At 38.0% G+C, this 27961-nt stretch overlaps 2 protein-coding genes across 2 annotated transcripts; both read left to right on the top strand.

Annotated features, from left to right (window-relative positions):
- The first annotated feature begins 857 nt into the window (after window positions 1-857).
- On the top strand, window positions 858-4522 carry LOC111229439 (N-acetylaspartate synthetase-like). The gene is made up of 3 exons (XM_022755772.1): window positions 858-930; window positions 2893-3018; window positions 4146-4522. Exons 1-3 carry the CDS (start codon window positions 858-860, stop codon window positions 4520-4522), a joined length of 576 nt encoding a protein of 191 aa, XP_022611493.1.
- Window positions 4523-8475: 3953 nt separating this feature from the next.
- Window positions 8476-14136, top strand: LOC111229398 (CD209 antigen-like). Its single transcript, XM_022755715.1, has 7 exons — window positions 8476-8619; window positions 8985-9098; window positions 10582-10680; window positions 10786-11580; window positions 11784-11926; window positions 12591-12700; window positions 12826-14136. The coding sequence occupies exons 2-7, from the start codon at window positions 8993-8995 to the stop codon at window positions 12962-12964; spliced, it is 1392 nt and encodes a 463-aa protein (XP_022611436.1). The 5' UTR covers window positions 8476-8619; window positions 8985-8992; the 3' UTR covers window positions 12965-14136.
- The last annotated feature ends 13825 nt before the right edge of the window (window positions 14137-27961 follow it).

Genomic DNA, 27961 nt, shown 5'->3' with positions numbered 1-27961 from the left:
CTAAACAAACCCAGGTGATTCCTTACGCTCTGCTCTGTCTAACTCGAACAGCTGATCTGCAGAGTAACGCAATGCGTAAAGTAGTAATACAGTAGTTCAATGGTTCACAAACTGTAGTTCAATCAGGAGAGACTTTTATTGCCATGTTCAAAACAAGAGAGAAAAAGTGAGAGATGTGAGAGTCTTTGGCAATTAGACCCCATCGTGATGTCATCATATGTGAAAAACGGGGTGAGGCTGTGCAAAATATAGGATTATAAAATATATATTGTTTTCTAGCTCAACGCCCTCGAGACTGTTTTCCCTTTCAAAATTGTATCATTCACCCCCAACCAACAGTGACTCAAGCGATCACTTTAAGGTAATTTATCAGACTTTGTTTATACAACTTTTTTCACATATGTATTAGTTACTCTCCAAGACCTGGAAACACACTTTTATGAGTTTCCCCTTTAAATGTCCTCAGTATTATTGGCTGGAACTTGCTTTGTCTCCTTTCACAGAAAGCAACGCATCTTTTAACATATGGGAACTGATTATACGAGGGTGTGTGGCCTCCAAACATGTGTCAGGGATCTTATCTCTAGCAGGCCTCATTGAGGAAAAAAAAAGAGAGAAAAAAACAGAGAAACAGACACATACATGCAACATACAGCACAAGGAAGCATTATTGAGGAAGGTTGGCATTGGCTGTATCGTATAATTCTTTTTTTGATATGGAGCAAAAAACACACGAAAAGGATGAGAAAATACATAACAATGGACATAAAAATGGACTTCAAACTATAGTCGTGCGTGAGTTTATGCCAGTGGATGAAGCGGACGTACAGCGGATCTTTTACGAAGGGCTGATGGAGATGGTACCGGACACTGCCTTCAGAGGCTTGAGACATCACCCTGAGAGTCTCCTGATCTACACTGCTATGACAGGTAAGATAACAACATAAATGACACCTTTCTGTGATTGGCTCTGCAGCTCGGAAACAATTTGTAAGATGGTAATAGAAGTACACTGATCAGCAGCCCTGAAGAGAAGAGTGTGAAAAGAGCAACCAGAGAAGATTTTCTTCTTTAAGATACATTTTAAAAACATTTTCTTGATTGCTGCAAAAAAAGCATTAATTATTGTGTTTTCCATGTATGTACAATATACACCGCGTTCCAAATTATTATACAAATTGGATTTAAGTGTCATAAACATTTAATTTTTTGTTTTTCAATTAAACTCATGGATAGTATTGTGTCTCAGGGCTCTTTGGATCATTGAAATCAATCTCAGACACCTTACCTGTGATAATTAGTTTGCCAGGTGAGCCCAATCCAAGGAAAACTACTTAAGAAGGACGTTCCACATTATTAAGCAGGCCACAGGTTTCAAGCAATATGGGAAAGAAAAAGGATCTCTCTGCTGCTGAAAAGCGTCAAATAGTGCAATACCTTGAACAAGGTATGAAAACATTAGATATATAATGAAAACTTAAGCGTGATCGTCGTACTGTAAAGAGATCTGTGGCTGATTCAGAGCACAGTCGGGTTAGTGCAGATAAAGGCATAATGAGGAAGGTTTCTGCCAGACAAACTCATCGGATTAGGAGAGCAGCTGCTAAAATGCCATTACAAAGCAGCAAACAGGTATTTGAAACCGCTTGTGCCTCTGGAGTCCCGCAAACCTCAAGGTGTAGGATCCTCCAGAGATTTGCAGTTGTGCATAAACCTGCTATTCGGCCACCCCTAAACAATGCTCACAAGAAGAAACGGTTGCAGTGGGCTCAGAAATACATGAAGACTAATTTTCAAACAGTCTTGTTTACTGATGAGTGCCGTGCAACCCTGGATGGTCCAGATGGATGGAGTAGTGGATGGTTGGTGGATGGCCACCATGTCCCAACAAGGCTGCGACGTCAGCAAGGAGGTGGCGGAGTCATGTTTTGGGCTGGAATCATTGGGAGAGAGCTGGTAGGCCCCTTTAGGGTCCCTGAAGGTGTGAAAATGAACTCCGCAAAGTATGTAGAGTTTCTGACTGACCACTTTCTTCCGTGGTACAAAAAGAAGAACCGTGCCTTCCGTAGCAAAATCATCTTCATGCATGACAATGCACCATCTCATGCTGCAAAGAATACCTCATTGGCTGCTATGGGCATAAAAGGAGAGAAACTCATGTTGTGGCACCCATCTTCCCCTGACCTCAACCCTATTGAGAACCTTTGGAGCATCCTCAAGCAAAAGATCTATGAGGGTGGGAGGCAGTTCATATCAAAACAGCAGCTCTGGGAGGCTATTCTGACATCCTGCAAAGAAATTCAAACAGAAACTCTCCAAAAACTCACAAGTTCAATGGATGCAAGAATTGTGACGGTGATATCAAAGAAGGGGTCCTATGTTAACATGTAACTTGGCCTGTTAAGATGTTTTTGATTTAAATAGCTTTTGATTTCAGTAAATATGACCTCCTAATGCTGCAAATTCAACAAATTACCATTTTTGGTTCTTTACAACCTATAAAATGTTTTGAAACTCTATTGTGCATAATAATTTGGAACAGTGCATTTTGACTTTTATTTTTGAAAAAAATACAGTTGATGACTTGAAAATTATACTGACTGTCATTTGCATCGACTATTTAGGAAAATCTGAGAAAAATAACATTTGCATAATAATTTGGAACGTGCTGTATATATATATATATATATATATATATATATATACACACACACACACACACATATATATTATATGTTTAATCAGATTTAACATTGTGTTTGTTCTTGCTCTGTTATGTTGTTTTCTTGTTGTTGGCCTCAACTTTAGATTTTTGTTACACTCACACATCTGTCCATATCTTATCTCCGGCAGTTCTATGTTTTGTCATTACCATGTGTTGGTGGGTGATAGGACTCCTCCCAGCAATTGTGCTGTGTGGGCGCTACTTCTACAGCAGGCGTGTCATCCATCGTTACCTGGAATGCGCCATGAGCAGAGACATGGGTGACATTGAAGGGTTTTACACAAAATCACCAGGTATATATTGCTTATTTTGTAATTTCATTTACATTTCATAGGCAGTATGCACCGAAAAGACTCTCTACACCTATTTCTGACTTACAGTGATTGTAGATACTGTACAGCACCCAAGTAAAATGTTTCTGAATCGTAATTCCTCTTGTATTTCCCATTTAAGCATGCCAATACATAAGAATGACCCACTGAGCATAACATAGTCAGTGTTTTCTAATCCTCTAAAGCCAGACATCTTAAGTTTTAATAAACTATAGTAAAATATCAGTTTGCATATATACACATGTATCAGCTAAAATGTATCGAATCCCGTTTCTTAGTTTTGTCACAATACTTTTTTATTTCAAGGCCTGAAAAATGTTAAAGGGCCAAAACAATCAAATTTTGGCTAGCAAAAACTTATCACAACTGTTTTGTTTAATTGATAATTACTACAAAAGTTGTGCTTTCAGTTGAAAGCCTTGGCATCTACATGTACTAGTCATCTACAAATGTTAGTAGATGATGTAGATGAGATTAATGAATGGGATTAAAAATTTAAAATAGATACACTTTAGCCTTATTTTGTCCATACTGGCTGGAACCTTGGCCATGGAAGATTCTGAGTTTTTTGTAACAGGATAATAAAAAAAAAGAAGTTTTTTTTGGTGTTTGATTTTTTGACAACATTTCTAAGTGAAATACAGCACCAGAATTTGTTAAGGAAATAACGTTAAAGTTCTGGACTTAATTAATTATTGTCTGTGATGTCCACCAGCTTTAACTGAGATGGAGACAGATATTCTATGTCTGGTAATATGAAATATCACAACTTATTAGCTAAAAAATATAAAATTAGATAATATGAAACACAATTACAGCAGTACATTACATCACTGAAAATTAGCAGTCATATTGCCGCTAAAGTTCACCAGTTTATTAGGATAACTGGTCTTTCTAAAGTAATGCCTGATAATGAATGTACAGGAAGTACAGACCACAAACCTGTAATAGGGTGAAAATGGAATAAAAGGGGCTTTGTTCTTCTTCTTTAACTTATTGGAAAAAAGATGAATTATGATTTAAACTGAATGATTATTGGATGATATTTTCTTTTATTCGCCATGTTTATGCTGTGCCCTCCACATCAGACTCCTGTCTGTGGGTAGCAGTGCTGGAAGGCAAAGTGGTGGGTGTCGTAGCAGCAGTCGGCCAGCAGAAGTCAGGAGGTGCTGTCGAGCTGCAGCGGATGTCTGTTGACCGGAGCTGTCGGCGGTGCGGGGTAGGGGTTGCACTGGGACGGAAAGTCCTGGAGTTTGCTGCCGCTCACAGATATTCTTCTGTTGTGCTGGGAACCACGGCGTACACACCGGCTGCTCACCAGCTCTACCAGCGTCTGGGTTTCCGCTGTGGGATGGTCACCAATGGGTACGTCACACACGACGCAAGATGGTCCTTACTGGAAAGAATATTCTATAGAGTCCGCCATCACCACTACAGCAAGATCATTTCAAATGGACAACACTGATCTTTGTGACAGTGACAAACAACAGCCTTGCCAACTGTTCAAATACTTATAGTCTGCAGCTGTGTGGCTGTGTCCCAGTTCAGGGGCCGCATCCTTCGAAGGTTGGCATATGAAGACCGCCTACGTCACAGCAGCACAACTAGGTTGTTCCATTTCAAGGGCTTCAAATGTGGCCTTCTTTTTCTGGGCAACGAAGGCTCCGACGGGTTAGTCTTTCGTGGCCCGATGTATCCCAAGATTCATTGCATGCCGGTTATGAAAATAATATGGCAGCAAAGAACACCGATAGAGAGCCCGATGATTAGTTTTTAATTTTGTACTGGGTTTCAGCTCAGTTTAAAAGTTACATGCTGTCAAGGTTGCGAGGCAACAGGAGCTGCGCTTTGTGATACAACAGATGCACATGCGAAAATCCTCTGTGGGCCAGACCTTGTCATTACAACTCAGCTTTTGCAATCTACGACCGCTACGAAGGGCCATATGTTCGTGAGCCACGTCCTCTGAAGGATGCAGCCCCTGAACTGGGACACAGTTCATGTCTAGGTTGCATTAACTCGCTTAATCAGGTTTACTGCATGGCCAGAACCTTTGACTTCTACGCCACAACATGGAGGCTCACACTGAACGTAAGCCTGGAGCCGTTGGCCGGTTTTGTTAGTTTATTCAAACAAAATGGCCACACTCTCAAAAATGCTGAAAAAGAGAGTTATGTCTGAATGAAAATGCAGACTACTGTATGTATAAATGTAAGATTAAAACAAGATCACCACAGTTGATAATGGATCTTCTGAAAAACAGGAAGACAACTGACCAAAATTTCTGACATCCAGTCAATCATCCAAGAGCCAGATTGTTGATTGTTCAGATGATAATCAGCCATCATGACCCACCTCAAACTGCACGTCAAACAACAACTAACATGACAGAAATTCAGACAGAATTTAAAGCTCGTTTGGAGGCCAATTCTGAGCTGAAAGCAGATTTAATCCATCCAGAGTCTGGCAATGATAAACCATTTATTTTTTTATTTAGGTTCAAGGACTTGTGAGAATTGTCATTTGTAATGCTATGTGCAACGTGTGTATTATTTTTAAACAACATATTTTATTTAGTTTCAGTTATTATAGTAGGTCAGTATTGTCTGCCCCATTTGAGATTCCTTAATACAATCCAATATGTATAAATGACTAAATAAATATGTTATACAAAGATGTATTTTCTGTTGTATGTGCTGTTTCTTTGTCTGGCTGTGTTTGTTGTATATACTTGTCCTTTTGTTATATCTGGCTGTGTTTTTCTTTTTGATCTGAGATCTTGATCTGAATGAGGTAACCTGACAAATAAAGGCTATGTACTACATTTCTATAAAGATGAGGGACTCACAGGAGACAAACAAATTCACTTAAATGACTCAACTCTAAAAATGCCACATCTGCCAACTGAATATTGTCTTTCAGTAGACCCTGCCTCCTAAATTCCCACATCCTCACTGATTGTGAAAAATACAGCCGAGATAACAGTGTAACAATTGAGCAGCTCTGTCAGGACTCTTCACTTCCTCTTGCTTTGTCTTCAGTTAGACTTAATCAGTGTTAAGACATGTTGACTCAGCAAGAGTGGTAAGGGTCATCAAAGTTTCTGTCTGTTGCTTCTGCTTGTATTTTATCAACATGTCATACCCAAGTCCTATGAAACGATAAATGAAGAAATGACCACTAACATTCATAACATGAAACTAAATGTTGTACTTTGTCATCTGTCAGCACCTTAAGCGCTGTGGGTCAGTCGACTACCATTTTACCTTTCAGTTCAGTTGAATTTGGTTTAAATGTCTGGGAGAGCTAGTCAGAACCGTACTGTAGGCTTATGTATATGTTATTGTGTATGTTGTGAAGTAGGCCTACAGCATTGTAATGCATTGTGTGTGTGTGTGTGTCATCATGGCAGAATGTGGTCCAGGAAACACCTACTGCAGCGAGAGCGACCAAAGAGGTGGTTTTGAGTACTGGGTGGTGTTTATATGTCTATATGTGATATTGTCACTGCGATAGCGTCGGAGCCTGCCTCTCTCCCTCCCCCTGCCTTTCCTGTCTCTCTGTCACTGTTGCTAATGGAATTAAAGAAAAAAAGTGATGGACTCGGCTGGGACGCATTTGTTGTTCAATGCCCCAATTGTGCATGCCTGCCTGCCAGGTTCATCACTTTCTTAGTGTCCCCTGGAAACACTTCAGTTGTGTTGTGAGTATTTGCAGCACATGTGTCGTCAAGCTGCTGATGTTCTCTGAATTTGTTTGTGTTTTGTCTATTTGCATGTTTTCTTAAGTTGCAGTGTGTTGAGCTCTCAGGGCCACCGTAGTCATGAACAGAAGTGGAGTCACTGAAAAACTTTATTCAGATTTATTGCACAATATGAATTTAAAAGATGAAATGACGCGCTATGACTCTTTTCATATTTTACAAATTCAGCATGTTTCTTCTGAGGGTGAACTAACTTCAAACAATTTCATGCATTAAAAACTGAGCAGACTTATTGACTCAACCACAGGCAACAGATATACAACTCATGGTGTCCCTCAACATCTGCTTCACAGACGATAGTCTCATCTAATGGCAAACGCTCATTATTGATGTGTGTGCGGCTCTCCAGTATGGTCACGCTCATGTACCCTGTAATATAAATTAATAAATCTAAAATATTTCCTGTTTAAGATCCCACCAACAGCAGCATGTTTCTCAGTAGGCCTGTCACCCTGTAATATCAGAATATGTGAATATGTTTCTAAAAAATATCTACACTCATAAACACTCAGGTGATTCGCCAACATTTTTACATGGGTGCAAACAAGTCCAAGACCATTTCAAACAGAAACACCTACATGAATGGAAGCCACATACCGCCATTGTGGTAGGGTATTGGGGTTAAGGTCACAACTGATGTGGGGGGGGGGGGGGCATGCAGCAACCTAGACATTTCCGCAATGCAAGCTGTGTGTTTCCTGGCCATTGTCCTGTTCTTATTGCCTCACTGTATGTTCAGGATGGGTTGCGTCAAATAGAAAACGCTGATATGCTGTATTACCTACAGCATGTGATTTTCAAACAGTAACCTGACTAAGCATGAGTTGTTGCAGACCCATTCGAGCTTTGGAAATGTTAGCTCCTGCCTGACTGTTCCACTACTGTGTTGTTGTGATCCAGAAACTTGAGCTTAATGGTGTGATTTTCAAACACAGTGGACACTGAAAATATACTGCATGTAGTGTGTAACAGTAAGAGTGATGTGGGAGCGCAACTAATGTTATGATTGAATTTACTGCATTATTAAATAATATGAAAATATCCATCAAGTTCAAATGAATATGAAGAAAATAAAAAAATCTCTGCCTGCTCTATGATCTCAGTAAGATTAAGAGCAGTAAGCGTTATTTTCAACTTAATCAGGAAACTGGTTTTTGGAACAAAATTTGAGCAATCGACCTGACTCTGACTTTTCCACAGTACGATGTGCATGTTCAGCATTTTCATATTTTGCGAAATCGGTTCTTCCTCATATTACATAACTTCATGTTGTTAAATTAGCAAATAGTTGCTGCTGCACTATGTAGAACTCTCAGTGGAGCAACAAACAACAACAACAAACACAACAAAACAAACATGACAAACAACTTTATCTCCCACGATCTCAAACACAGCACGGCTCAGTGGTATTCACCCAAGTGCCACCGTGGCCTGAGAGGTGGCAGGTGTTTAATTTCAACCCGCAACATACATTCATTTCACAAATAAGTTCGTTTTGTCTGGTAAATAAAGTCAACTGCAGTTATTATAAACACTGCAGCAAAAATTCACCAATTCACCATCAATTAGGGGCGAGAGGGGCTCTTGCTCCGCCCACTGACCAACCTACAATTTCTGCCCCACTGGCCTCAAGTGCCAAGGAAACCGCACAAAGATTTATTGTGGGTGCAGCATTTCAGGAAGCATAAGTGAAATGATTGTGCAGGGTGCGGTTACGGGAAGTTATTAGGTTAGGTTTTACTCTTTGCACAAAACATATTCCCAATTCTTTGACCGTGTTATCATCTCTACAAGCACAGGTAAGCTATTTTCTTTATATCGTACATTCATGGAATTTGGTTTTTCATTATCCACTGCTGCACTACAAAAACGCTAAACCTTGAAAACTAACTTTTTTTTTTAGAAGCAATCAGTAACAGAATAAGGAGTTTCAGCACCTTGACAATGTACTGAATACTGATGTTTCAATTCAAAAGTAACACAAGCTCTAGACTCTAGAGACAAGAGGAACTTACTGGAGGCCACAAAAAGAGGAATATAAACAACAGAAATAAATGAAAGGAGATACATTTTAAGGGACCATTACTGAAAACTCAGCAGCTATTTCAGAAGTTAATGCTACTGTTTTTTTGTTTTTTTTGTTGGTATTTTTTTTTTTTTGCAGATGCAAAGATGAGTGTCGAGTACCATGCCTCTGCTGTTACAAACATGGACATGGAGGACAGTAAAATTGGATACAAACAATTTTCAGCGGATGGCAGCAAGCTCCGCTGTACAGGTAATAAAGCAGGAACTTAATTTATTACCTGGGTAATAAACCTTGGATGGCTGAGACAATGACATGATAATAAAAATGGTTCCCCTCGGCTCAACAGAGCTTTTAATCAACTTTCAGTGCCCACTTTTCTTTGTTTTAGTCTGGTCTCACAGCTCTTGGAAATACCTAAAAGATTGCTGCTTGCCTCGCTCCACAGCTGAGAAAAAGTAATTGTTTTTGAAATAGTTTGGAATATTTTTCATACCTGAGAATATCCCACCTTCATAAAGTATTTGATAGAAAAGATCTAAAAGGAACACTAATGGAACCAATAAAATTACATTAATTGATTTTTTATTTTTTTTGGCTTTTTGTTGGCAGCAGGATAAGCTGTTAACACAACATTGACATACTGTTACCTTAGCAACCAATTGGAAATTTACACAAAGTCAGTAAAGTTAGTTTCCTTCCATATGTTTTTACATAAATAAAAAATACCAGAAAATTAATAAAACAAACAAACTATCTCAAAAAGTTTTTACACGTGGCTGGCAGAATAGTTTGTATATCTACAAAACAAAGTGCAACAAAGAGCAGTGGGAAGAGACTTCATCAGAAAAGATGAAAACATCAGATCTTCGGACCAATGACTGACATGTACCTGTATTTGTATCACATTTTCCTTATTCATTTCATCCATGTGATGTTTGACTGGGGCTCTTTTAATTACATACTCGCTTCTTCTTCTGCAATGGTTAATAGCATCTAACTGGAGGATTAGTGCCACCAGCTAAGGTTCATTTGTCAGATCACCAGAAACACCAAGTGAATGCTAATGTTCTTCCAGGTCTGTTTGATGCATAAAGTGGCAACAATTTGCAAAAAACTTCATTGCTTCATTGTTTTACAATTGTTTTACTGTTGAAACGGGGTATTTTGGCAGGACCAAGTCAAAAGAGTGGAAAAGACTAAAGAATCTAAGCTTTGGCTACTTCATTGGTACTAATCACTGAGCAGCGCTGTTTAATAGCTCTATAGGATTTATAGAATTGTTGAATGAATGGGATGAGGTATATTTGAATTTAACTCTCGGGATTAACAAAAAACGGACATTTATGTCTACTTATTTCATCCACACACATAATCTCAATGTAACCTCTAAATCATCTGGTAAAGTCAACATTATATAAAACTTCATATTTATGTGAGATGAGATTTTATCGTCCAACCCAAGTTAAAAATGATGCAGCCACCATTTTAATAAGGTTGATATGTTCTCTGGTTTATTATATGTTATACAATGATAGTTATGTGTGATTTAAAGAATTAGATACATTTCTAAGGTAACAATTAACTATGCAGCGCTTTAGCTTGATGTGTATCCTCTGTATAGTATTGTGGAATACTACTGAGAATCAATCCAGATGAAGCGCATAACCACAAGTTCCTCAGTTCACTTCATCAAATTGAAGTTTCTCTGTCTATTTTGGTTACTGTCTCTTAGTTTATATGTTGAGAAACAACCCATACAAGATTGCCACAGCCTGCCTCGGGATCCTGTGTGTTCTCCTGTTGGCTGGTGCCATAGGTCAGAGTGTCCACTGTGAGTCTTCCTCTTTGTTTCTGTCAAATATTCACACGTCGTAGAAAGCTGTCAAATGTCATGGCAAAATAAAAAACTGATTCACGTTTTTCTCCTCTCTGGCAGACCAAAAAGTAGAGCAAGACCAACAAAACAACCTGTACGCCCTGAGCAAAGAGAAGGAGGACCTACAGGAGAACCTGAAGACAGTGCAGAAAGAGAAAAAGAATCTTGAAACCCAACGTAATCAGCTACAGCAAAATTACGAATACTTAACTAAAAGGAGAGACCAAATACAGACTAATAACAATTTACTGTCTGACGAAACAAACAAACTGAAACTCAGCCAAAGCCAGTTACAGACCAGTAATGCCGCTTTAAGCAAAGAGCTTGAACAGCTTAAAGCCAGTAAAAACCTGTTGGATACTAACAACAATGCCTTGTCTAAAGCACGAGACTTGTTACAAAAACAATATGATACAGTGGTCAAACGCAAAAATGAGTTACAGTCCAGCCATGACTCGGTGACCAGGGAGAGGGACAATTTACAGAACAAATTCAATAATGTAACCAGATCAAAAGAGCAGCTGCAGCTGAGTTACAATGACTTGATTAAGGACGTAGAACATTTACAGGACAAATACAACTTCTCTAACAGTGAAAAAGACAAGCTTGCAAGCAGTCACCAAAACCTGACATTGCAAAAAGACACTCTGCAGGAGACTTTCAACACACTTAAAAAAGCAACAGATGAATTAAGGGCTAATTATGCATCCTTGGCTCAGGATAAAAAAGAGCTTGAAAGCAGCTGTGAAAACGTGACTGTGGAGAGAAACCTGCTGAGGGTGAAAATCGAGAACCTGACTGTTGAGAGAGATCTTCTCCAGGGAGAAGCTGAGAAACTGAATGCAACGCTCTTAGGTAAGTAAAAAAGAAACTGACAAACATATGTTATTTAGCAAAATGTGCTCTCACCTGGAAACAGCTGAAAGCTCCGGTAGCCATGTCATCTGAATAAAAACAAATCCAAACCTCTTCAAAACTAAACATGTACTACAACTCAATGCTTGTACACACTTTCATCTCAGTGTTTGGTTATTAACCAATGAATATCACATTTAAAGATAAGAAGTGTCCCACTGGATGGAACAAGTTTCAATACAGCTGCTACTTCACTTCTGTCGGCAAGAAAACCTGGAGCCAGAGCAGAGAATACTGTCAGGACAAAGGAGCGGACCTGGCCATCATAAAAAGCCAAAAGGAAATGGTGTGTTTATCTTTGCGCATCATCAGTCATCATGACTGTACGCTGAAAGGTCACCATATAAATTTAAAGGCATCTTTCTACATTAACGCTTCAGTAATTAACAAAACATTTAACTATAAGTATTAACAAACTGGAAGCTAAACGAAGATACAGGTGCTTCTAAAAATGCAGCAAACAAAAATGTAACTACCTAATGAAGGACAAAAAACTTCTAAATTTACTCAAATGTTTGGGTCAATGGCAAAGAATTTAATGATAACATACGTGCTAACAACAACAACAATAACAATAATGTTAAATGTGAATCTGATCCATTTATCTTAAGGGCGCATGCTTGATTTGCAGGTTTTAGTCCATCTGTTAGAAAATCTTAAATAATTTTTTAGAGTTTATAATAATTTTTAGACAAGAATAAACTTTTATTCCAACCTTGAATTTAAAACAGACATATTATAATATAACTTGTCAAATTCTTTAATATAAAAAGATAGTGTAGCTATAGGGATGTATATACATAGGCTATATACATATACCCCATCTATAACTTTATGTATGGCATGCTAACAAAGTAAAAATATGTCTTTTGTTATCTTAATGTGCCTCTTTATTTGTGATCAACATAAAGTTTGCAATAACTTTGAAATGTATGTCTCTTCCCTCGTAGACCTTCATCAATGGCTTGTATCCAAGTGACAAAGAAGTCTGGATTGGACTGACGGATGAAGGGATAGAAGGCCAGTGGAGATGGATCGACGGTACACAGCTGACCACAGCGTAAGAAACTAAACGCACATCCTTTTAACATACAAAATTAAAACCCTTGGAAATGTCGACTTCATCTGCCCAAGCATAGAGTGGTATTTGTTCTTATTTTGGATGTCTCTCCTTGTCCTCTACAGGTACTGGGGTAAAGGCCAGCCCAACAGCTTTGACGGGAGGAACCAGGACTGTGTGGAGTTCTGGCACCGTGCGTCAGGGAATGGCGACTGGAATGACGAGAACTGTAATGTAGAACAAAACTTCATCTGTCAGATGTAGGTTTCCCGCACAGGGAGGACCAGAGCGTTTTGGCTAGTATTGCACTAATGATCGTCATGTCATATCAGTGTATTACAAAAAAAAAAAAAAATGCAGCAATGCTAATAGCTAAAGCCTGAAATGGACTGGTTTGCAGTGGGGAGTGTACTATGGAGTTAAATTTAGCAGGTGGCCCAGCAGATGCAGGTTGATGTCAGGTTATTTGGAGCAAACTGTCTTGGTGATTTGGAACCAGCTTGGTTAAAAGGGGACTGAGATTTCCATTGATATCTGTACACACTGTAAAAACAATTTTGTGTAATAGTAATGCTGTGTAATAAGTAATGTGTGCCTTTTGATGACTAGACATCCACTAACTGAATTTTCTAAAGAATGATGAATGATGAGCTGGATAATTTACAGTTTACCCATATAAAGAAAAAGACACTTCCAGATAATGTTATGATAATTTGCTGCTGTGATTAGCTAATTCAATGACTAATGAATGCAATTCCCAAGAGCAGTACTCATTAATTGTTAGTTTACTGATGTTGGCTATTTTGTACTCATTGTTGCTTCTTGTGTGACCAGGAGGACACTAGCTCACACAGTGGTGGTTCACACTGATTCATGGGAAATGGCCCCAACAATAAACATATTATATTACTACTGTATTAGAAATATCCGTTGAATTGGTGCTTTTACTACATGTGACAAAAGGCTGTATTGTATATGTTGAACTTTTAACTTTAGTAAAAACCTACAATGCTAATGTTGCTCGCTGTAGATGGCTACATTTCAGATATTCCTGATAAAGCTGCTCTGACCTGTATTTATCGCCACAGCGTCAAAGTTTGACCCACACTGCCCCCGAGAGGATAACCATCTGCGACCTTAAACAACAAAACGGCATATAGTGTCACAAGAAGATGAGTGTGTCGCATTGTTGCCTGAATCTCCTCCACCATTTGGCCTGGCAGTCCCATAGCCAGAGATCCTACTCATTCCTCTCCAGACCGCCTCCACATTTGTTGAAGAGTGTGTTCTCATTTCTCTCTCTCTACTGTAGATTCTCCCTCCATTTTCTTCCTCCTCAGATCCTTTTGGAAAGACTTAATCAAATGTCTCACCTAACGTGCACAGCAGTTTATTAAAAACACAATATTCACCCACATCAAGTCAGGGTGACTTGATCTCTGGGCACATCTGATCTCCTTTTTGAAATTTATTTTTTTAAAGCAGCACTTGAACTAACACGTAAAGCTTGGTTTACTTGTCACTAGCCTGTGAGAAAGGTTGTATCTTTAGGTCATTAATGTTCAGTTTTGTGCAGTAATGCGCTAAATGAGTGCTGTGGATTAAATGTGCTAATTTTTTGGGGAACGTGAAAATGAGCTCAAGAAGGAGGCACTATTGCACCAAAAAGCTGTTTTCCAACTGCCAAAAAACATCAGAAGAAGAAGGGTTTTACAGTGGCACACGGCATGCGTCCTGTGTCCTGTGTCTACTGCTGGCAATTCAAACAATGCAGCTACTGGTACTGTAGCAGTAGCAGTTCGTATGAACAGAAGAGAGACTTTAATGAACAAATCAGTGCAGATTACAACTGAAAAAAATCCTTTTTTATGCAAATTGTGTCCACCAAGTGTGAAAAAAAGTCTGAAATTACACATTCAGTTGAAGCATTTTAAAAAATATATCTGCAAGTGAAGGATCCATGGCGGATTTAGATATGGGTGACATGGGCATCTTGTTGAGTCAAACTCACAACATATACACATAAAACATATACTCGCATTGGTTTTTGTGACTCTATGGTAGTATACAGTATAATGTGGACATGGTGGATGGGTAAGAGGAGGTTCTGCTGAAACAGAATAGCTCATTTTTGAAATAGTTCATTTTGATCTATGTAAACTTTGAGCTAGATCTTATGAGGTGTGAACTTCCTTAACTTTTTAATTTATACATGTTCAGTGTTGACCTTTTCAGTGTCATCATCCATAAACAATAGGTACCCCAAATACACTGAAAATAATTAAAACTAGTAGAAATACCAACTGTCTTTACGTCAATTAATTTTGACTGAAGGTTCATTTACAACAGGAAAGTGTTATTGAATTAATTACTTTATCTCAAAATCTTTGATGGATCTGTTTGTCTGTTTTCTTAGCTTTCTTTCTGTCATCCCCCATGTGTCTGCTGCTCTTCAGTGCTTGAGCCCCATCTGCTCAGTGACTATTTCTGGCAATTATTCTTGGCTTTAGCAGCAAGTTGCAGGTGCTAGTGTTAGACAGAGGAATTATTTATTCCATTTCTGACATGCATGTCTATGTTAATTTAAGTATACAGTTTAAGTACAATTTGACCTTAGAAAAGGAAAATCTAGAAATAGAAAAATGAACTAACCATCAGTTCAGAACACCTGAACTGTGGAGTCATAGGAGTGCCATAAAAAAAGAATAAATCTGTAAAAGAATAAGAAAATAAATGCGGAAATACAAAAACAATACAACAAAATAAAAGAATAAATAAATACAAAAATGTGTAAATATAATAAAACAATAATGCTTTTACTTATTTTACACAATAGGCCAACAATAGTTGTGCTGTGCTGCAGTAAAAGCTCTTGCTTTTACCTATCGCTTTTTATTTATTCTTTTTTATGGCACTCCTATGACTCCATACTGAACAGGTGTGCAAATGTGACATCTTATGCCACATGCACAACTTACTCCGCTAATTTGGCGAGCCAATTTTTCTTTGATGCAATTCTTGCCTTATTTTCTTGAAGGAACAGGACCTGACCCACCAAAACAACATGGAGGCGAGTCTAGTCCTCATTGACTCCAGGTATCCTGGCATTGTGAGCCAACAGCTGACATTTATGTGTACCTTGGTTCTTATGATTACTAAAATGGTCAAACAATGGCGAATGCCCCGATAGTGATACTGTACATTTAGGAGGGAATGGGTTGAAAAAAATGACATGTTACAATCATGGTATATAATCATCTTCAATATCACAAGTGTAAACCATAATTGCACCTTTTTCTGTTTAGAATAAGTTAAAATTGTTTTCTTTTGTCAAAATCAAAATATTTTGCTCATGACTGGGCTCCTTTTTCTCACTTCTTATTGTACTGATGTTGCTAGTTGAATGAAAGGCTAAATGTAAAGCGCATTGGATAAAAACCTTATATAAATACTGTTTTGTCTTATAGGTCACAGACTGATCAATCCAAAACTTTATTGGATCAGTGCCTGATTCAGACCTCATTCATTACCTACTGGACAAAGAGCCGAGACTCTTTAGCTTACAACTCTTACTAGATTTGATGTTTGGTGTACACTGTGTATAGACTCCAAAGGACAGTGATGGTCAGACACAGGTGGGTGTGGACAATTGAGTCTTCAGCCCACACACACACAACACACACACACACGCATGCGCGCGCACACACACACACACACACACACACAAACACACACACACACGCACACACACATAGATGTGACATCAGAGCGTGAGTGTGTGTGTGTGTGTGCGTGTGTGTGTGTGTCTCTGTGTGTATTCTCCTGCCTGTCTATCTAGAACCTCCAATACCCCACCCACTCAAACAGGTAGGTGGTGAGTTCTCAGTTTGGCCGCACTGCTGTGTGGGAGCAGCTCCATGTACATTCACACCACTCCTCAGAAAGGTACAAGAAAAAGTCTCAGCCTCACATACTTTTAATATACTTCAACACAATATCATTGATATTCTGTGTTTACACCTAGCCTAATGTAAATGCAATTATGTCCTTGTTAGGGCAGCAGCAGGAAAGCATACCCGTCAGCATCAGCTCACAATGAATGAATTAACCTTTAATCAAAATGTTAGTCTAGACTCAGTATTCTTTTTGTATTAGAAAGTAGAAAGAAAAAAGCCTTTTTCTGACTTTGAAATTCTCTTTGCCTGTCTAAGTGGTATTTTGGTGTCCACTGCAGAGGTGCACAGTTTGGAGGAGGGGAGACTTTGCCCTGAGAGGCTCGAACCCTCCAGCCAATAGGTGCCTTTAAATCTGAATTAAAAAAAAAAAAAACAGCTGCCTGAAGACTGTCAGTAAAATGCAGCCTTTACCTGAAGTTTAGCATGTTATGTATTTCATGTGAAATGTATAGCAGTGCAATCACAGCTGTGCAGTCTGCTTTTGTAAGACTCACTTCAGCCACAAGAGGCTGTACAGCACCACTAGCCCAGACTAAATCAGACTGAAAGCATTCATGTTTCCTGTATAGGTAATTTCTCCATGCACTCTAAACACAAGGTAGATACACAGCAATGTGTGCTAGCAAGTTATGTAACATTACTGTTCCTTCTTTTGGCTAGAAATGTATTGGCGAAGGCTTTCTGACAGAAACACTTCAGGAAGACAGGTGAGATAGTATAAGGAGCAACAAAGTCCACGCCTGGAGTTGGACTTTCAACTAGGAGGCTGGGTTATGAGTGTCATTATCTTTATTGATTTAGTTAACTGTTCTTTTCAGTTTTTTCTTTATTTTCATTTTAAACAAATGTAGTTTTTTGTTTTGTGGAGAAATCATCCGTGTGTGTGTGTGTGTGTGTGTGTGTGTGTAAAAAAAAAAAAAAAATTTCTAATTGTTTTTGCTTTTTACTCTGCTGCACCTACATGAACCAAAATAGCAAGTGCACTTGGAGACACCCACAGTCTGTGAACTCAAGACTGGTGGTTGCACTTTTTGCTGTTCTTTAAGACACACTTTTGTTTTAATTTGAACTTTTGTTTAAGATCTGTACAAACACCATTTTGTAATTAACTTTCAAATGAAATAATGAAATATGTGAACAAGTTCTGGAGACTGAACTAAAATAATCATATTTTTGTTCTGCAGCAGACGTTCAGCTGAAATCCATCAAAGTTGTGCAACAAGGAAATTTAATAACTTTATAAAACAAATTGAACAATTGGTGTGTCATTCTATTGTCCTTGGAACTTGAACTCAAATGCATACACACACACACACACACACACACACACACACACACACACACACACACACACACACACACACGGTGTACATGTGTTATCTTTACATATTTTCACATGCTATTTTGTGACAGGCCTTGTTGAGAGGAGTCTCACAGAGTTCTGTTGCTTGAACTCGTTAAATATTATATTCATTGGGGAGAGGTCGTTGACTCTGTCTTTGTGGTATTATGCAACATTTTCTCGCTCCTTTTTATCTAACTCCCTGCTCTCTATTTCGACACGTTCAGCTGTGTTTGGACTCTCCAAGCATTGATTTACCAGGTGATTCTTTCAGGTAAGCTATTTGTGTTTTATTTACTCTCTTAGCCATTTAGCATTTTGAATGGTTACTTTATATTAGATTGACAATACAGGTGACATTGTCTTTTTGTCTTCATATACTGTATATTGCTGCTATTAAAATGAACCTGTCCAAAAGCATTGTCGCGAAGAAAAGTCGCGAAACATAACTTTGATAGGGAGTGTCAGGTGGGAGCTTGTGACTGGTTTAGCACAGATACAAATAAATACAAATAGTAGTCATTTCATTTTAAATTTAAATAAACCAACAACATTTTTTTTTCAAGAGAACACCATTTTTAAGTGTGCTCTACCTGCTATAGTCAACCTTATTACCAGACACGATACTGGACAATTCTTCAAAACCCCATATTACATTCAGTTTTATATAAATTGGAGGAGATCACTGTTCTCAGACGTTTTAGATTACTGTAATTCTCTGTATAGGGGATTGGCCCATTCCGCCCTTTCTCAATACTAACGGTTCAAAATGCAGCTGCCAGACTTTTAAGTGGTACAAGAAAAAAAAAAGGCAAAGCACATGAAATTACTCCTATTCTGGCACACTCACACTGGCAACAAGTGAAATAGAGAATTCATTTAAAAATCCTGCTTGTTTATAAGGGGCTTAATGGTTTAGCTCCACAATCCATTGCTGATCTTCTGATTCTATATTTTATTCCCACTGAGTCATCCTCACAACTCTTTTTCCCATCCTACCTTAAATCCTGCCACATCACTGACGATTTTAAATCAAACTTAAAGACCTACCTTTTTCTTTAATCTTGCTTTTAGTTCAGTTTAAGATTGCCATATTTTCATCTTATTTCTAATGTCTTTTTTTTTTACTGCTTTTGAATCTGATATCTTCAATCTTAAATCTCTCATTTCTCTTGCATTGATGTTGTTTATGTCCTTGTGTCTACTTGTATTGCTAATCCATCTGCTGTGATTCTAAAGCACTTTGGGTCGACTCCTGTTGTTTTTAAATATGCTAGATAAAGTTATGATTAATATGGTGATTTGACTTTCCTTTTAAAACATAGTTATTTCCCTTGTATTGCAGTTTTTGAGTACACAGTCTCCTCCAAAAGAAATTTACAGTGTTCCTCCTCAAACTTTGTCTCTACTGACAATCACTCCAACCAACAGTCGGCTAATGCAGTGACAATGACATGTCATGTGTTCACTGTGGTGTTGGAGGTGTGGTTTCTGGTACAACTCACTGACTTTTAGCATTAATCTAACGTGCGGCTCACATGGTGTTTACATTTACTCAGGTACTTAAGTACAAGTTTAGGGTACTTGTGCTTACATTTTACAACTATCGGTACCTGTACACCACAGAATTTCACTGGGAACTATTGTACTTTTTACAATATTGATTTACTGGTTCAGGCTGTAGAAAACATATTATGAGCTTACAAAACACTGTACATACTGTACTGTGGAATACTGTACTTCCCACATTCTAGGAGACATCTTAAAAATAGGCTTAATAAACAAAAGGCCTTGTAGATGAATAATAGTCATTTTTAAAGATCATTTTGAAATAATATTTTTTTTACCAAATAGATAATGTTGCCAAAATCCAGAGGTGTTGAAACTCTTTCAGGCAAAATTGTGATTCAAGAACATGATTAATTATTAACCTACTATCACACTCCAATTGCCTGGACGTTTGGTTGTAAATGGTCATTGTTGAGTTTGGACATGACATCACTATTGCAACTAATTTTAGTTTTTGATACCTGATATCTGGCTCGTAAATGCATTTGCAGGTTGGTAATGGTCCAGTGGCTGTATGGTCCAAAGGTAGAAGGAGGTGTAAGGTAACCGACTCTTAAGTCAAAAAACTGATGGATTCCTTAAAGGAGGACGATGCAAAGTAAGAATCTATCTATCTTCTTTTTGACCGTAAGCCTCTCAGTAGAAAATGTATACTACTCGTTAATCTTCTCAACTTGTTGAACAGACCTTATTCATCTTAAAGACTTCACATAATAAATGCACTGTCAGATCAGTAGAGTAATGTCACTCCTCTAACACTTGTCAGGGTGAATGTGAAGAATCCCGTGTCTAAATTCCATGATGAAAGACTATCAGGAATGTCTGCTCGCTCAAAGGACAAGGGCAAAAGGTAGGAAGATATTTCAAATGATATGTAAAGTAATGTAGCTTATTATTAAGCAATTAAGAAATAACAAAGTTGATCATTTGTGAAAAAAGGAATTGGGGCAGTTTTTCAAAGAAAGGTGCATTAGAAAAAATATTATATTAGAAATTAAGGATGCTTCTGCTGAGGACCGTTGTTCACCACAATGAAATATTGTTGTCACTATGTGACTAAATGTTCATATCAATTAGAGTGAAACGTATTGGTATTAAAACATCCCCTAAATTGCAAAATGAATGAATTTCAGATCGAAGCCACTACGATCAACGTCCAGTGGATGTTTGAGTGTGAAGTCCGAGCAGTCCATCGAACCTCCTCTTGTTTTCAATGACAAACAGTAAGATGACACTAATATGGGACACACTGTGATCTGTAAACTTTCTGTCAAAGTTACTTAAAACTGAGTGATTCACTTTTGCTTATGTAAAAGTTTTAATGCAAAGCTTTTACTTGCCATTTGTTGAAATTAAAAGTTTCCCATATTACTGAGAGTTAAATGAGCGGACTGATAAATTCATGTCCGAATGCTGATTATGAAGCTGTCATCAACAGCCAGTCATCTGAGCTTAGCACAGACTGCATTTCTACCTGCCATAGTGGATATGATTCAAGTTGTATTTAAGTTTTTTTTAAATTCAGTTTTGTTTAAGATGGTCTAAAGTTGTTATTGTGTGACTAAATGTTCACATCAATTAGAGTGAAAAGTATTGGTATTAAAACATCCCCTAAATTGCAAAATGAATGAATTTCAGATTGAAGACATGGTCAACGTCCAGTGGATGTTTGAGTGTGAAGTCTGAGCAGTCCATCGAACCTCCTCTTGTTTTCAATGACAAACAGTAAGATGACACTAATATGGGACACACTGTGATCTGTAAACTTTCTGTCAAAGTTACTTAAAACTGAGTGATTCACTTTTGCTTATGTAAAAGTTTTAATGCAAAGCTTTTACTTGCCATTTGTTGAAATGAAAAGTTTCCCATATTACTGAGAGTTAAATGAGCGGACTGATAAATTCATGTCCGAATGCTGATTATGAAGCTGTCATCAACAGCCAGTCATCTGAGCTTAGCACAGACTGCATTTCTACCTGCTATAGTGGATATGATTCAAGTTGTATTTAAGTTTAAGTTGTAGTTAAGTTTTTTTAAAATTTAGTTTTATTAAAGATGGTTTAAAAGTTGTCATTGTGTGACTAAATGTTCATATCAATTAGAGTGAAAAGTATTGGTATTAAAACATTCCCTAAATTGCAAAATGAATGAATTTCAGATCGAAGCCACTACGATCAACGTCCGGTGGATGTTTGAGTGTGAAGTCTGAGCAGTCCATCGAACCTCCTCTTGTTTTCAATCACAAACAGTAAGACGACACTAACATGGGACACACTGTGATCTGTAATGTTTATGCTAAAAATGAAGCTATCATCAGCAGCCATTTATGTGACAGTTCATATAATATTTGGACCCAGAGGCAGTCACCACACTCAGTTGGAGTGTTGGCAAGTATTTATTAGGAAAAATAGTTGAATGGGGTTGATGGGTGGTGGCGGGGGTGAAGGCAGGCTGGCTCTTTGGGGACGAGGTGATAATGTGTCTGGCCAGAAACACAGGTCTGAGGCTGTAGTTTGGCAGAAGGGGAGACAGCGTAGGCTAGAGGTCTGGTCTGGCTCAATGGATTACTGAGGCACTGTAGAAAACCAGGTTAGCAAGGAACATGAGGGAAAATACAAGAGATATCTCAAGTAGATACCCTGAGACCTAGAGGAGGCCTTGGTACCACTGAAGCAGGATAAACAATCTGGCGAGAACAGGGAAGAGAAAGGGAAACACAAGGGAGGGGAGAAACATTTCTACGTACAGCCAGAGCGATGACAATTTATTTAGTTTTATTTAAGATGGTATAAAGTTGTCACTATGTGACTAAATGTTCATATCAATTAGAGTGAAACGTATTGGTATTAAAACATCCCCTAAATTGCAAAATGAATGAATTTCAGATCGAAGCCACTACGATCAACGTCCAGTGGATGTTTGAGTGTGAAGTCTGAGCAGTCCATCGAACCTCCTCTTGTTTTCAATCACAAACAGTAAGATGACACTAATATGGGACACACTGTGATCTGTAAACTTTCTGTCAAAGTTACTTAAAACTGAGTGATTCACTTTTTCTTATATAAAAGTTTTAATGCAAAGCTTTTACTTGCCATTTGTTGAAATGAAAAGTTTCCCATATTACTGAGAGTTAAATGAGCGGACTGATAAATTCATGTCCGAATGCTGATTATGAAGCTGTCATCAACAGCCAGTCATCTGAGCTTAGCACAGACTGGATTTCTACCTGCCATAGTGGATATGATTCAAGTTGTATTTAAGTTTTTTTTAAATTTAGTTTTATTAAAGATGGTTTAAAAGTTGTTATTGTGTGACTAAATGTTCATATCAATTAGAGTGAAAAGTATTGGTATTAAAACATCCCCTAAATTGCAAAATGAATGAATTTCAGATCGAAGCCACTACGATCAACGTCCGGTGGACGTTTGAGTGTGAAATCCGAGCAGTCCATCGAACCTCCTCTTGTTTTCAATGACAAACAGTAAGATGACACTAATATGCGACACACTGTGATCTGTAAACTTTCTGTCAAAGTTACTTAAAACTGAGTGATTCTTTTTTGTTTAAATGAGAGGATTGATAGCAATTTCATGTCTGTATGCTATTATCAACAGCCAATCATCTTAGCTTAGCACAAAGACTGGAAACAGGTGGAAACAGCTAGCCTAGCTCTGTCTGAAGGAAAAAAAATGCAGCAGCACCTACCAGTACCTCTGCAGCTCACAAATTCACAGTTGCACAGCTGATCTTGCCATTCTTTCAGATTGGAGAGACCAAATTGTGACTATACTGTCTATGAGACAGACTTGTCTTCAATTGACAATTCTGCTCATTCTGACAACCAAATCAGATCATCATGGGGAGTGCCAAAGCATTGGGGTAGAAATGGGATTTGTCCGAGGGACCCACCCAGGTATTGTTTCCTTTGTATAAACATGTCTGATACCATGCTGCATGTCTGTCTTATTAACTGGACCATCTGAAAACTGTGTGTGTGATGGATTTCAGGTTGACACCACAATGCCCTCCATCTGCTGTGTATCCAGTGCTAAGTACTGATCACAGAGTCCCTGTTGACCTCATGCAGAGCAGGTAAAAATCACACTTCAAATACTGCAGTAATATGTGTCAAATCACTTTAATAATTCATGTGCTGTTGTTCGAAGAGCAGAATATTAATTTGTTTTTTCTGTTTGGTACAACTCAGCAACTTTGGTGACATTTTTGAGTGCTCAGGAACGATCTGATGCAAGTCAGTATCGGAAGTGTTTTCATATAAATAGTTTGTTCTCACACTTTGACAAAATCCGTCACATACTGTTTGTCCTCCTGGTGCGCTGGTAAACAGCAGGGAGTTGAAAGAAAACATATACTGTTGTAGAGTATTACAAAGAATTTTCAATCATAAACTTGATTTTGTAATTCATCTCATAATAAGAATTGTACCCTCAGTTTCAGAAGAATTAGCTGACAGAAAAGCTGTATCAGTTAATTGAAATATTTGCTTTATATTATAAATTGCTTTTGTCTGATTATCAGGATGAAGTTCAAAGCAACAGACACGCCCAGTGCTTCAAAAGACGCTCATGACTTCAGACAAGACAAACAGTAAGAAGCCAGACTACATGTAATGTTGTTATATACAGTAAGCTAAGTGTTTGTCCTACACTGTAACAGTATGTTATGAATGCTTCAGAAATGATTGATTATTTTGATATCTTCTCCGAAGTGATCTATAGGATGATTCATTCTCCACTGAAGTGTTACAACCGCCACTGCAATCTCTTTTTGTGACAGGTGTCAATTTTGTTTTTCCTGTCATAATTTCAAAACAAATAATACATTACGTGACTTTCAGGGCAAAAGTAACCGGTCCCAGATCCAGTTTGGAGTCTCAGAGAACTATTCAGGGCATGGATTTGCGTCCATGTCCTAAGTAAGACAAAAGCATTTTGAATTTTGAAAAATACGCTAGACACTGAAATCCACAGTAACTTCTTTTAGCTTCTAATCACATATTGCTGACATGGTTGGAATAAATGATATCCTTTATCCTTTTCCTGTGTCTAATTCCTTTTTCTCAGTGTCAGTCGGTACTATCCAGAGACAACAGAAACCGCATTCTCATCTGACCCGTCTGATAATTCATCGACTATGACTTCTGGATCAAGGGATTCCCAGTATGACGAGCAGACAGTTTCATGTGATGACATGTGAGGCACTATTTAAATTCACTATATTAAGGTACTCCAGAAAATTCCTTAAAAACTGATCAAAATTGATTCAGTCTGTCTTGACTTTTGGTCACTAAAAATACTGGTTCCTATGCTTCCCACAATGCAATTTGGCATCTTTTTCTAGACCCTCCCTACTACTAATCAACCTTATCTTTTAATCTCCATTTGCCACGTTGGAAAACATACTTTTTGTTTGCCATCTCTTATGCCTTATGATAACCCTATTGCTCTTATATGAATTTCCATGATATTTCACCAACTGGATAACCTATTTCTTTCATCATATCCTGTGTAGCCACTACACTAAATTTGCTTCACATCCAAGCGCTGTTCATGGGGCGTGTTTGGTAGCTTTTGTTGCACCTGCTAGGTTAAGAGGCAGAAAGGTTAAGAGAGCAGTGACAACACCACATGACATGTAAGAAATGTGTCATTATGATATATGACTTTACATGAAATAAAGGTGTAAATGGGAAAAAAACAGTTATGAATAATATATATGAATTTATATAAATAAATATTAATTAATTAATTAATCATTAAGAAAGAAAAATTATTAAAATTAATATAAAAATGGTCCAATATAATTCTGTTATTATGACAATAAATGATAAACTAACATTTCACATTTATGAGTTGGCTTCAATAATAATTTTTCTTAAATTTTCTCACTGTTAATTGTTAATTTATTTATATTTACACAGTCTATTCATTTTCATTTCATAGTGGTTTTTATTTATTACTGAATATTTTTGGGTTGCATAAGTACAAAATTGGTGCTTAATATGAATAATTTGTAGGAAAAGTTGATTGTAGGGATTTATAATAGCCTGCTTTCTCACAACATAAACAAATCTTGTCTATATTAAGAAGTCTCAATAAAGATGTTTCTGCATATAGCTTTCTTTAAAGCAGCAAAATGTACATTGCAAGTTCAGCATCAAACTTCATTCCCTTACTTGTCAAGAACTGTCTCTGGTGGCGGAAAGAAACGCCAGTGATAACTCTTGTTTTGTATCTATTTATCATGTCTTTTCTTTTACTGAAGGTAGCATGCTAAATAGCTGGTCCCAGCCCAGCTTGTATTATATTGTAATCATAACCAACACCTGCTCCTGGCAGGAAACCACATTCACTGGCAGAGAAAACTTATATATTGCACCTTTAACTAAGAGAAACACTTGGCTATTCCTCTAATTATTATGGTTCAGTACAAGGCTATATGCTAGAACACTTATCATACATTCCTATTACTACTTTAAGTAGTAAATAGCAGCTGCATTTTATGTCTCTATTTGAAAACAGAGACGAGGAGGTCATCTGTGACATTTGCCGCCAGCGTGTGGCTGTGAAGACCTGCTTGACCTGTAACACTTCCTATTGTGAGTATCATGCCCGGCATCACTACACAGTGGACACCCTGCAGAGACACACACTCAAAGATGTGTGTGCTGAGGTTGAGGGGAAACGCTGTCTGCACTACGAAAAGTCTCTAGATTTCTTCTGTAGGACCGATCAGATGCAGATCTGCAGCATTTGTACAAAGAGAAATCACAGAGGACATGACATCATCTCGCAAAGGGCACAGCGTGCTGCAAGCCAGGTAAAAATCTGAACATGTATAAATAATGGGAAAAATATCTTAATGTGCTGTATAGGCTAATGATTATTTATACTATTCTATCACAGATGCTTGGTGGTGAAGATTGCCAGGAACCTGATCAACCTGTTAAAGGTGAGTCAAAATATCAGATCCCTAATTACAGGCACACTGATACACGTTAAATTTATTGGATGTAAATGCATACAGATGTACAGAATACAGTACAATACAGACATTCTCCACTTGATAAATCATATACTACATCTGAAAGAACAACTGTAGAATTTTGTGAAGAGGGTTGTAGAAATTATTTCACATTATCATTTAGTCTGTTATTGGAACCAATGAATGGAAAAGTGATATCAAATAATCTTTGAAATTTGCCATAACAGAGCAGACTAATAAGGAAACAATGAAGGCTGCCTTTGATGCGATATATTTTTATGACAGGATGACTTTGTCCTCAAGTTAGTCAGCATTTTGTCCGACACGGCTGGGCAAAGGAAAATCTATAAAATGTGATATGTGGTGTTGTACAGTATCAGTCGATCTTATTCCTACATATCCAGACTTTCTGGTGGTTACTGATTCATTGTCAGTTGTAGCATTTACAGTAGTAGCATTTATTCAGAATTAATTCTTTCTAATGACACTGCAACAGAAATTCAGGCACAGAGCAATAATCCTAAGAAATGAACTGAACTGAACTAATTGAATTACTTTTCAAAGTGTGGATTTGCCAGGGAGAGTTAAGTGTGTACAATCCAATATGATAAAAAAAAAAAAAAAAAAAGTTTCTCAGCATGATCATGTTGAACAGGTGGCACAAGTAATTTTTTTTGTACTGTCTTATGTTTGCCAGTGGTGCCCCCTCCTGGTAAGATCGAGTTCCAGTCAGTGAAGCCAAACTCCCTGATCCTGAGCTGGGGTTGCCCACAAGGACTGGACGGGCCTAAGAGCTTCCAAGTGAGGTGGAGCTCCTTGATGAAGGTGGTAGGTTGCTTGCCCATCAAAGATTCTCTTAAAATTGAAATAAACAACCTTCAGCTTGGACAAAAGTATCTCTTCAGTGTGGCCACTGAAGATGAGGATGGCAATTTTAGTGAATGGATCACGGCATCTGTTTTCACAGGTAATATCAGATATGCTGAGACATTTCATATTTCTTTCACTGCAGTTTGTTCACATTTCATTGAGCCAATGAAATCATTTTTATTTCAAATGACTTCTGTCTTGCAGCGGTGCCCCCCCCTCGACATTTAACAAAAGGACATTCAGAGGCCACGGCTCTGTCCTTGAAATGGACCAAAGCAGACAACATGGAGGGAATTCCACATCAGTTCCTTATCACTGTCACAAGTCCAGGGAAAGAGTCATCAGTGATCCACACTGAGGACTGCTACAAGATGTTCTCAGATTTAGAGCCGGACACAAAGTATAGTATATCTGTCTCAACTGTGCTGAACGGTCAGAGCAGTCAGCCAGCCTCCATCACCATACACACAGGTGAGAAGTTACATCGCCTCCCAAAATCCATAACATGTCTGTCATACT

Source organism: Seriola dumerili, unplaced genomic scaffold (genome assembly GCF_002260705.1).
Source record: "Seriola dumerili isolate Sdu_G_001 unplaced genomic scaffold, Sdu_1.0 BDQW01000230.1, whole genome shotgun sequence".
NCBI classification, from domain to species: Eukaryota; Metazoa; Chordata; class Actinopteri; order Carangiformes; family Carangidae; genus Seriola; species Seriola dumerili.
The sequence above is the reverse complement of the archived record's forward strand: the minus strand, read 5'-3'. Positions and strand labels throughout refer to the sequence as shown.

Bases quoted from the DNA above. Each gene is read 5' to 3' on its own strand.
- LOC111229439 (XM_022755772.1), top strand. From the start codon at position 858: ATGGTACCGGACACTGCCTTCAGAGGCTTGAGACATCACCCTGAGAGT. The intron at 931-2,892 runs GTAAGATAACAA...GGTGGGTGATAG, and splicing joins GATCTACACTGCTATGACAG to GACTCCTCCCAGCAATTGTG. The intron at 3,019-4,145 runs GTATATATTGCT...CCTCCACATCAG, and splicing joins GTTTTACACAAAATCACCAG to ACTCCTGTCTGTGGGTAGCA.
- LOC111229398 (XM_022755715.1), top strand. From the start codon at position 8,993: ATGAGTGTCGAGTACCATGCCTCTGCTGTTACAAACATGGACATGGAG. The intron at 10,681-10,785 runs GTGAGTCTTCCT...CCTCTCTGGCAG, and splicing joins CATAGGTCAGAGTGTCCACT to ACCAAAAAGTAGAGCAAGAC. The intron at 11,927-12,590 runs GTGTGTTTATCT...CTTCCCTCGTAG, and splicing joins TAAAAAGCCAAAAGGAAATG to ACCTTCATCAATGGCTTGTA.